This window comes from Hesperophylax consimilis, chromosome 10, assembly GCF_061612785.1.
Source record: "Hesperophylax consimilis isolate HC1 chromosome 10, BYU_Hcon_1.0, whole genome shotgun sequence".
NCBI classification, from domain to species: domain Eukaryota; kingdom Metazoa; phylum Arthropoda; class Insecta; order Trichoptera; family Limnephilidae; genus Hesperophylax; species Hesperophylax consimilis.
In genome coordinates this window covers 2,915,446-2,927,804 of record NC_142845.1, presented here as the reverse complement: position 1 = coordinate 2,927,804, position 12,359 = coordinate 2,915,446, and the positions used below count along the sequence as shown (strand labels likewise).

Sequence of the window (12,359 nt, the reverse complement as noted above, 5' to 3'; positions counted from 1 at the left end):
CATGAAATATTAATACATAGGTATTGCTAATGCGTTGTATAAAACGCCAATGTATGTAATTAATTTGCCGGTACTCACCTATTTTGCAATTTACAAAATTGTTTAATTTAAGATTATTTATTTAATTATTTACACTTATAAATCTTTGATGGGCGGACATAACAGTATAACTGCATTTTTGACCATTTAACGATTTATATGAGAAAATGTGTCTTGTGTATGCCGGCATCAATGGTATTAACAGTATAGTTACACCAGTACTCAAAACATAAATAAACAACTTTGTGCCTATTAAACTAACTTAAAATACTTGAGATAATTGGGTTCATAATAATGTTTTTTTGCTCTCCTGAAAAGTTACACTTTTGCAGTTATACTCTTATGTCCGCCCATCAAAGAAATAATTCTTGTTTTTCTTTTCATTAAAATTGCATTTCCTATTAAAATGTTTTTAAATCACTAACTCCGATCTCAGTCCAATTTTTATCAGTTGAGTTAAAAAGTAAACAACGAAAGCATAAGTACCTATACGTTCATTTTATAGTACACAAAAACACATCACAAAAATTATAACTTTTCGTTTTAAAATATCATTTTTAATCTCTTTATTTTTATCTCCTGTGACAGAAACTAATTGACACTTTAAAGTGTTTGTGATGATTCAATAAATTGTTTGCGATTTCTTTTAATCCGATACTAACAGAATATGAAATTTCAAATGAATCCATGCAAATTACGTCAACAATAATATAAACATAATTTCAAAAACTGATATTCAAGATCAATGGATGGCTATTGTTTATCACGCAAATACTTTCGATTGACATTTTTTGTCATCTCCCTCCAATAACATAATAATCTTAGGTCGCAGATTCTCTATCTCACCGCGGTCATGACCGAAACCCCCTTCAAAATAAATTTTGTACGATACTAAGCATACGTCAGACATGATAGTGTTTACCTTCTTTGTCTGTATGGCAAAGAGAAAGAAAGGATATAGTTGGGGGACAAAATTCAAAGTGACCCACGGTTGGTATATGCAATAGCTTTTCACTTGGAGGCTAGATGGCACTGGAACCCGCTATTACTATACGAATCTGCAAAAATATTTTAAGCTAAATTAATAATCGGGTAGTTCGATAATTTTTTTTAAAATTTTATAATATTGCAGCATATTTTCGTGAGGTCATTGACCAAATGACCTCCATAGAAGATCCCCCACTGATGACATTAAGGAAGAAACAACGATTTTCATGAGACCTATGTAAGGTGTTCCCAAAAGCGAACAAATTAACCTGTAAGGTTAAATGACCGCAACAATGAGATTTGTTAATACCAAATTTTTACAGAATAGTATTTTGCAAGAATCAACATATTTTTTCTGTGATTATTGTGTTTTAAGTTGTTTTTAAAATAAGTTAATAATAACTGAAGATATACTTTTTTATGTAATCAAATTAAACAGTTTGTTGCGTAAATTATGATTTTTGTATTTTAAATTAGTTTTTGATGTTATATTTTTTGCCACAGATTTTTTTATGAGTCTTCGAATTGTATCTGGTGGCTAGGTCTTTAATCTCTGGTGCAGTGATCTAATGAACTTCCTTTAGATCAGCGGTCGGGGAACCGGGGTAAATTACCCCAAATGGGGTAAAAATGTTTTTTTTGGGGTAATAAGGAAATTTTTCTGGTTTGCTATTTCATAAACGTGTTAGTATTTTTACAAACTTAATCAATTCAGGTGTGTGCGTGGGAAGTAAGAGACGCTATTATTATTTGATTTTGAGACAGAAAGCAGAAAAGAACAAGATTAAGATAACTTTTTCAAAGTTAGCTTTGTTTTTGGAAGACTGTGAAAATATTGCTTTTGATGACATCAAGGATACAGTTATAAAACATCTTACCAAACTCAGAGAACGGTTCTCTGACTACTTTCCAGATCTTGATACTCATACTTTCAATCCTTTGATTGTATATCCTTTTAAATGTGAAATTGCTAACATACCAGAAGAACCCGGGTTTGGCAGAAACAAAACTTGAACTTCGATCTAATACTGAAACACGTATTCAATTTGAGAGCAAAGCCAATCTGTCGTCTTTTTGGATGTCAAAAGCTACGAAGGCTTTCAAAATTGCACATGAGAAGGTGGTTAAAAAGTTGCTGCCATTTGCAACAACCTATCTTTGTAAACAAGGATTTTCCACTCTAATGAACATAAAAACGAAGAACAGAAATCGATTAAACGCCGAAGACTGTACTCAAATTGCTCTTACATCAAAAAGTCCCAATTTTGAAGTAATTGGATCAAACATGAAGCAACATCATTTCTCCAAAAACTGAAAGGGAATCCTGAAAATCTGAATTTTTGTTTGATCCAATTTTATTTTGTTTGTCTATTACATACTTACTATTTTCATGTAACTTTTATTTTTATTTTCCGTGTAAATTAATTCAATAAATAATGTTTATTTAACCCTTAAATGCATACTGTTTCAAAACTGCAACATACCGTTCAAACCACCTTTAACTCTTTGGTGTATACTTAATGCATGCCGTTTTAGAATTATCAAGTTCACGGTAATATATTTTATCTAGTGGCATCACCTTTTTTTTTCAAAATTTTTTGTCAAATGTCACTTTTTCTTTAACAAAGTGAAGATTCTCGAAAATTGGTTGGAGGTTAGAATTACAGTATTGTTTTGCTGTTATTATTTTGATTTTCTTAGGTAAGTAGATACAATAATACAATACTTATATGTAATAACTCGTATTTTTCCGGTACACTTATTAGTTTTGAGAAATTTTTTTAGGTTTTTTATTTTTTTTTCATACGTAAATTGTTCATATTAATTTTTATTAAATACATGGTGTTGTAAACCTGCAACAATTTTTTTTTTAATCAAATATCATTAAAAAATTACAAAAAAATAAAATTCTTTTCCTTTTTTTTTTCCTTTTTTTTTTTCCTTGCATATGCATGTAAATATCAGCAAAATTTATTTTTTTCCAGAAAAATTAATAAATCATGCATTTAAGGGTTAAATATACATTGATTGCCTTCTTTTCAAAATGGGGGGAAGGGGTAATATCGACTTGCGCAAATATATTTTGGGGTAATGGTTAAAAAAGTTCCCCGACCGCTGCTTTAGATCTAAGGAAACATTTAAATAATATGGAAAAGACCAACGCAGCATTTTTTCATATATCTGAGAGATTTTTTTTTCTCCCTTTTTTAATCTCCGATAAAACTCCCAGTGAGAAAGGCCACGAACCGTCACTGACTTAGTACAAGATAAGAGTGCACTTAACAAAACAAATATTAACGTGATTTTGACAGTGTTTCGACCTTTGGAAACAAACGTTAAAGTTCTTGCAATGTTTGGAGAATTTATTTATTTTATTAAGAAGTGATTTAGGTACGACGCCCAGTCTTCTTATTAATCTCTAAATTTGAAGGAGGGTTACAATGTTCGGGTCTTTGTATAAATTGTAATATTGTATAAATTTGAAAAAACCTATAAGATTTTGTGAAATATTTATTAATTATTTTTTATGAATCAATAAAAAATTAAGATGACGTTAACATTTATCTGATAAAATAAGTGTGTTTTTATATAATTTTTTGTTATTAGTAATTTTAGTTACAAAAAACGTAAAGTGAGCCTATAAAAAAAAAATGTTTGGGTTAAAAAATTTTTATTTCTAATTAATTTATTTATTTATTAACGGACATCGTCCAAATTACAAAATAATAACACGAATACAGTAAAATGAAAAATACAGGAGTAGACAAAGGTACATGAAAGCAAAGACATATGGCAGATATAATGTAAGAAAATAAAGTGACAAGTCGAGTCAAGTCAAGAATACGCCGTGGGTCAGGACCACAGGACACTTATAATATTCCGTCACTTGTTTAGCGACTGGCAAAAATCATTCAGACTTATCCCAAAAAAGTTAAGGTTTTGACTTGAGTTGACCAGTCTACACATTCTCGACAATGGTGAATAATATCCATAATTTGTCGAATGATGGTTGAGGAAGAGCAGTTCATTATTTGTGAGTCTGTGCGAGTAATAATATAAAAATCATAAATCTCCCAAAGTTCTGCACCGATTGCTTTGAAATTTTGACACAACGTTGCATTCGAATATGTGTGCATTTCTATATATCTATTTTATATATATGTCACCTGTGATAAGTGAAAACATGTTTTTTTTTAAACATCGCCATGTGTTTGACGTGAAAGCAACATGCGCTATTGTTTCTGTATCTGCACAGACAGACTGAGCAAAAGCAACGCGTGGCGGGGTACAGCTTGTTCATCAACATCCAAAAACAGTTTCCAGTTTTCAGATACATTCCATTTAATTGCAAAGCGAAAATACTTCGACCGTCTGACAGAATATGACTGAGGCCTGATGATCCAGTAAAAATCCTAGATTTGCAGGTCTACCACTCTGACGTCACTAGTATGTTTTGTATGAACTATTTCTTAGAACAAAAAGTTCCGTATTCGCTTTATTGATGAATGCACGTAAAGGATTCATTTCAGACTCGCCTCTTGGGTAGTATCATTCAGACGGGTGATTTTTTTTGCACGAAATTTGCACGGCGCGCTGTTGGTAAAATTATAATAAAGGTTTGTCTTACTTTCTTTTCTTCTTTTCAGTTTTGTGTACAAAGTGTCAGTTTTTTTGGTGTTCACTGTACAAATGCACTTTAGAAAAAACCGCCACTGTATTTAATGGAAAAACCACATTCTTTGTTATCTCAACTGACCCGGAACCAGTCAGGTGTCATTAATTTAATGGGTTTTCTAATAGACACGACTGTAGGAATGAACAGAAGCAATCATTATTACGTCTGGTATTGTAGTTATGGCTAACAGATAACAGAGGTTTAACAATGTAGCAAATAATCACAATACAACTCAAGGTACTTTTCATAAAGACGAATCAATTGACTGACACAGGATCATCTTCTTAACTGATTCAATGCGCTCAGGGATGGATTTAATTGCTTCATTTTTTATATATTATCGTGATTTTAATTTAATTTTTAATCCTTCAGGCCTCTGACATATTGACCATTATTTATATCTTAATTCTGAAAGTCGGAGAATTTATCAATAAAATTAAAATAAATGGGATATTACTGAATATATCCGAAAACTAAAAACTGTTTATGGAAGTGACTGAAGGTTATTGTTAGAAATAAATATATAATTTTTGAAATTTTAATTTTTTTATACAAAAATAATAAGTTTTAAAAATGGTTATCGTTACGTTATTCCTCTAAACACTGAACTAAAATTACTGATAATGAAAAAAAAAACATATATTTTATCAGACAAATGTATTATATACATTAATGTCACCTCACTTTTTGTTGTTTCATATAAAAATAATTAATTAAAAAATTCACAAAGTTTTAAAATTTTTCTCAAATTGTGGTCATAACCTTTGGTTTGATAGAGTTGTAAACTTTAATTGTTCCGTGGTTAACTTCTAATTTGCATATAAAGCTTGGTGTTTTCTCTTTCTAACACTGTTTAGTTCATATTTCTAACTATGGCGGTAAGGGAGACAATTGTACTGTATTTATGATGATGTTGTTGGTATGAAAAAGTCAATTAAACACATTCATAAGGATAATCGTAAATATAAAGCTGAAATCTGTCTGATTGTCTCAGCAAAAATTCTCATACAGTGAGCTCTGGATTCAAGATTCTTGAATCCAGAGCTCAAAACTTCATATTTCTTGAAATATGAAGTTTTTTGTTGTTGTTTGATTTTTTCGATTTGTTTGATTTAAATGTAAAAAAAATTAGACAAGATACAAAGATACCACATTGTTTGATTCATATTTTAAAGACTTGGGCGTATCTGAATAGTACCTAACTACTAAAATAAATTTTATAATGTGCCACCACAAAGTTACAAATTAAAATAAAAACATAATTATGTTCATAAAGTCAGATGAACAATTATTATTTTCATTGTATACCCAAAAGAAGTGCCATAAAAACTCCATAGAAAAAATTATGGAAATCTCAATGAGTCATATTAAGTAAAAAAAATATGCATAAATCAAAATTGCCAGTATATATTACGTAATATGTGTTCGAATCCTTGTGGTTAAATTCTTTACATGTAGACAAACACAACATAAGCATTTCAGCACTATGTATTTGTTTTGTACTGATAAACACTTTTGTGCAAGAGCAAAAAATGGTAAACAAAAAATATTGTTCAACCTTAAGACTGTTTTAAACATCTTTTCAGGTGTCAATAAGGCCGCAATTGCAAAATAAATTAGCGTAATCAAGTAAAAAATATATTTACTCAAATATTAATATTTTCCTAACAGGATTGTGGTTCAATATGTTCAGTATGTATTAATACAATTATTGTGGAATTGATTTGTAGATTTAGTACATTAAAGTCGACTAGCAGATACATGTAAACATTTTATACACCAACAATCTATGTATTCAATTCAAACATAAAAAACAGGATATTAATAGAATCCTCCATACAGAGTTATTATCGTTTAATTGCGCAAATTCTCTAGAGCGAACTCAGAGATTTGATGCAATATAGGAATGGTGGTGAATAAGTTGTTGTTGAATATTTGGGGACTCACTTTGATTGTATGGTTGCTAATCTGCTTGTTTCCTTTTCCTTGGAAGACCCACATCACATTATCAACATTCGTCAGCTTCGATAGTCCCGCGCAAGGAATCGTAATATTAGCTCCCACATCAGCTGCATAATGCCGAATAGTCGTGCACGAAACAGGATACAACACTGAAACAACCCAAAAAAAAATCAGTTTTCCCCGAAGTCTATGACAGCAATTTTCAAAACATATTATTTCCGAAAAAATCAATGAAAGATACAAAGAGTACACAAACCTTGGGTAATTGAGGCAAAGAATAACGAGTAAATCACGTTACGGAGAAACATAATATCATTCCTAATATTGCTTAAAAATAAAAACTTAGTTTACAACGATTCATTGAAATAAACGGGAGAATAAATAGAAGGAAACGCGCAGGAGTGGCAGACGGCGATGTTTTTCGCGCAGACCGTTTTGAAGTTTTATTTGCGAATGAAGTTGGCGAAACAATTCAGCAAACAGATGTGCCAACGCGACCGCAGTAAAAAATCATTTATTTTACCAACATTACCAAAATAACACTAAAAAATATAATTTGGAGAAGACCGGGGTAAAAATAATCAATTTTCTCGGAAACCCAGTAGAAATTAGAAAATCAATAAGATTGTAATAAATATAATGTTGAATAAACCCTCAATGTAGTATCATGGTGATTTTAATATTTAATGAATTGTAACTTTATATAGCTTTATTAATCATTTAGACGAATTAGATCGTTAAGATGAGTTATCATTTTCTAAAATAAATGACCAGGTAGTACTTATGATAATGTGTAAAAATTGTGCGAGAGGTGCTTTTTTAATTGATATGAGTTAGGAAAATTTTTCAAAGCTTTCATGCGACTCAAATGCAAACAAATTAATAATAATAAGGAACTCCAGTCGATCTTTTATCACTAATGAACTTTTAACATACATACTACTATTTTTCATTGCCTTAGTTAGTTGTAACAATTAAAATAATAATGAGTCTCTGTGAGGGTCTCTCGAAATCTGTAGTTTGTCGGTATGACGTCACCAGTCACAAAAAGCCTAAATTTTATTTCAACAGGCACTGTATTTTGCATGGCGGCGTCAAGATTCTAGAAGTTTTTTATACTTAAGTTTAATATTGAAGAGCACTAGGAAATGTCAGCATCTCTTAAATACTTTTATTTATTTTATCAAAGTACAAAAAAAATCCGTAAACGCACCTGATAAACAATTCATCAATATTTTTTTACTATTACTATAAGCCCTGCATTACAATGAAGATAATGATACGACGCCATCAAACTAACCAATAAGGAAAATGCTCCTTTATCACTTATAGGCCAGTGCAATTAGCGATTCGCGATCGAAGTAATTCCGGTAGTCCTAATTTTTTTATATGTTATATAAACTGATCCCCTGATGTAAAATCTGAGTTTCCGACCTTGGCGCACCTGTGCTCGCCCCGCCATTTTGAAAAAACTGGCCGAAATCGGGCCAAAATCTAGTTTTTCCCAAATATCTCATTTCCAATGCAAATTTCGGCTAAAATATGTTGAAAAGTATAATAGAAAATAAAATAACCTACAACTTTTGTTAAGACAAATTTCTTCTATATCTAATAGGTACCGAGGTAGAAAGTCGTAAAGGTGCGCATATTTTTGAAAAAACAAGTTTTTTGCGTGACTAGGTTTGGTTTTTTATAAATACCTCGTTTCCAGTACAATTTTGTGAAAAATTTATTGGTAATAATTTTGTAGAAAATAAAATTTCGTTAAAGAAATAGGTATATAATTTTTTTTTATCTCTATTACGTATCCAAACTCTAATCCACCAAAACCAGGCCAAAAATTGAAACAGAGGTTAGGCGTTTTAAACTTGGCATTCCTTGATTTTATTTTTCTTTAACAATTATTGTTCTAAGAACATATACGTTGACAACAATCGTCATGCCTGTGTCAGACCTAGCTATAAATATAGTAGATAAGACTATTTCAGCATATTGGTCGCCATACATTCCCAATGGGAAGACCACTAAAATTGGCCAAGCCACTACATTTGTGCTCGCAGCTTGGTCTGACATGCCAATCAACGTAATCACAACATACATTTAAGATTATTAATACAATTAAGATGATAAGGTACATAAAAAAGATAAAAAATTGGTATTTTTGTAAAATTAACATTTATTGACATTCTTTTCTTTATTAGTTAAGTTGTCAGCATAACAAAAAATAAAATTAATGGTAGATCAGTTTAGACAGAAGTACGAGCCCTTGACTATAGTTTCTTACTTCTGGCCCTGAATAGCTTCTTCATCTGTCTCATCACCCAAATTTGTGGCGACTGGATCATCATATTCCTCGTCATCGTCATCAACGAAGGCTTCTACAGCATTCTCGCAGGAGTTGCCATTGCAATGAATTCAGAGTAGGCAAAATTTCAAACCCAACTTTCTGCAGGTGCACTTTCCAGCGCAACCTTTTTTGCATTGACATGATATGAAGTTCAGCAAGGCCTGAGGTGCAGCTTCCTTCAACATTGTTACTGGAGTAAGTAACCCAACAGCATCCTTTTTCCACCCCCATTCAGTCGGATCTTTATCGTGACCAAGCCAAGTCTGCACTTGCAAGTATGTTCTTGAAGCGTGTTGCTGGACTGCATCTTTGGTGGGTGGTAGCCTGGATAAATTGAATTAGTTATTTTTTACTCCTTTGACAAAAATGATGTACCTTAAATTTTCCAAATTTGATTTCTCGTTGCCGCCATACAAAAGTTCAAATAGTTGTTCGGCAGCCAAAGTGATTGTTTCTGTCTTTGCTTTTGGGTCTTGAAATACACGAACAAGTTCATTCACTGAGTTTGTGAAATTTGTGTTTGCCTTGACCGAACGGAGCTCCAGTTGTATCGCAACCACTTATGGCATGAAGGAATAAAATGTTTTCAACTATTTCAATGTGTTTAAAACATTTGTTCGAGTACAACGCGTTAGGTGATTTACCTTTTCCAACATTTTGGTAATATACGTTGGGAGGTGAGAGAGCTGTGAGGAGTACCAGCAGATCAATATCCTGACGAACGATTATGACTACATCATCTTGAGATGACAACGAATTTGCTGTGTTCACTATGAGAACGTCAGCATCCTCTTCAGCTTGTACTGTCGTTATGTGGGATCGTGCAAATGAGGTTCTGAGTAGGGAAATAAAACGAGACTTGTTCTTCTCATTTCCCAGAAACTTTTCCTGTGGCACTTGTGGGTGCATGCTTTCAAAAAACAAAACTTCAGCAGAAGTTGTAACTCTGGCACGCCGTGCTCTTTCCACCCCTTTAGTGCTTTTTTTTCCCATAGAATCTGGGTATCCATCGAATACCACTACTGCATTGGATCCATAATGATTTTGTACATACCTGACACATTGCTGGAAAATTACTGAAAAAGGTTGAGCACGACCCCATACAACTTTGTGCAGTAAATATCCTACATCAAGTACGTGTATTTTACTGCTTTCCAGTTCTGTATTATTTGGTAGAGGGTTGAATGATGAATAAAATATAGACTTCGTTCCTTTGCGCATGCCTTCCTCTGAGAAAAGAGACAATGGTACAGGAGAGAGTTCATATTGAATAGCATTAATGGATCTATTGCCATAGTCACACCCTGATTTTTGACACTGCTGGTCACCGCCGCAAGAGAAACTATCACATCATTACGTTTTAAGTGTAGGTTTCCAAAGTTCTGGTTGATAACTTTAGACATAGCTAATTTCCCCATCTTTTCAGCCATGTAACAAGTGACTTTGCTATCCCCGGTTGTGCCACTGCTAATAGACATAATCACGTTTGTTTTAGGAAATGGTTCATGGCAAGCAAACCAATCAATGAGAGTTTGAACGTCTCGATCATCCCTCTTAATTCTTGTAGGCCTCATCTCTACATGTTGCACTGACGTTTCTGATTCAATCCCACAGAATGACTCGATACCCTCACAAATGTTATGAAGATAAACGAATCCAGCAGTCCAACGAAGGATGGAACTGTCTGTGAAGGGAACCGGAGGGGAGGAATAGAAGGGTGGGGGGGTGGGTAGCCCCCCTGCCCATACCGAAGTGCCCTCTAGTAAATTTATAGATGTAAGTATTTAAAAATGCAAACAAAAATCTAATAACGTGATAATAAACCGTGATAGATTTTCTGTGCGTACCTACCTAGATTTGTTTATTCTTTATATCGGTAAAAAAAACTATATAAACATAAAAACTGCACAGCTTTTTTTGAAATTTTATGTTCTACATAATTATTATTTTTTTGATAAATTAATGTTTTTAAGACAAGATTTTATTTATGCATAGCACAAAGGATAACAATTATTTTTATAAGTAATAATTGTTCGCCTGAAACACTCATCCACTTCTCTGGATCTGGATGGAAAAAATCTCTTGATAAAAAATACATGACGCCAACGGGACTCGAACCCGTGTCCATTCGATTTCCGTTCTTTTCTTCTATTTTCTACATAATTGGTATCAATAAAATTTTCATGAAATTCCACTGGAAACGAGGTATTTATAAAAAACCAAACCTAGTCGCGCAAAAAACTTGTTTTTTCAAAAATATACGCACCTTTACGACTTTCTACCTCGGTACCTATTAGAGATAGAAGAAATTTGTTTTAACAAAAGTTGTAGGTTATTTTATGTTCTATTACACTAGTTAAGATATTTTAGCCGAAATTTGCATTGGAAATGAGATATTTGGGAAAAACTAGATTTTGGCCCGATTTCGGCCAGTTTTTTCAAAATGGCGGCGCGAGCACAGGTGCGCCAAGGTCGGAAACTCAGATTTTACATCAGGGGATCAGTTTATATAACATATAAAAAAATTGGGACTACCGGAATTACTTCGATCGCGACCCCATTTTTGGCGCTAATTGCACTGGCCTATTATGTCGACTGCATTTTGTTACGGGGATCATTTTGATGCAAGTACAATAGTTTATTTTAGGCGATCTAATAAATGTTTCTTACAATTTTAACCTATACCTTACTTGCAATTTTGAACACGTGGTGTTTCAACTACATATTTTATTTTAAAATTTAATTATAGCGATGGGTTAAGACAGAGTTCAGCTGGAGAGATCAAAGGTCTCCCTCAACCAGTCTCTCCCGATCCGCCTCCCCACGCAGTTTGTGGGCAAACCGCCGACAAGACCTGGACAAACCTCACCCATAAACCCGGGCACCCCCGCTAAGTCAACAAACGTAGCGAACCACTTGGAGTGACCTATGGCAGGGTTGTTGGCTATCCAACAAATGGTTCCCGGGTTGTTGGCTCATACCCGCCTCCCAAATTGAAAATTTAACCATAATTTTTTTTTTTAATATTAATTATTATAGGTGCCTAAATGATATTCCAATTCCTTCAACACTGTGAAACATCAACAATGAAATCTTTTAAATACACACAAATTCAAAATACAAAACAAGAATGAAATCTGATTCATGACTCGTGTTGTCAAAATCAACAGATTCACTCGTTCCAACCAAACAGGGCTTTTTAACGTGATGTTGTTTTATTCATTTTAAATGAGATTTATTAATTCTACATATGATATATAATAAAACTTATATACTGTTAATCAGCATTTGTTGACTTACATTCTATATGAATATATTTTTTAAAACCATATTTTTCTCGAGAGCTTG

The 12,359-nt window shown here is 32.7% G+C and overlaps 1 protein-coding gene across 1 annotated transcript in view; it reads right to left on the bottom strand.

Annotated features, from left to right (window-relative positions):
* LOC149420177 (protein turtle homolog B) overlaps positions 1-7,099 on the bottom strand; it is a 30,337-nt gene extending 23,238 nt beyond the window's left edge. Inside the window, exons 1-2 of the mRNA XM_089636437.1 lie at positions 6,921-7,099; positions 6,650-6,813 (exon numbers count right to left, since the gene is read on the bottom strand). Coding sequence (XP_089492563.1) covers positions 6,650-6,813; positions 6,921-6,972 — 216 coding nt within the window. The 5' untranslated portion in view covers positions 6,973-7,099. The remainder of the gene's footprint in view (positions 1-6,649; positions 6,814-6,920) is intronic.
* Positions 7,100-12,359: the final 5,260 nt, after the last annotated feature.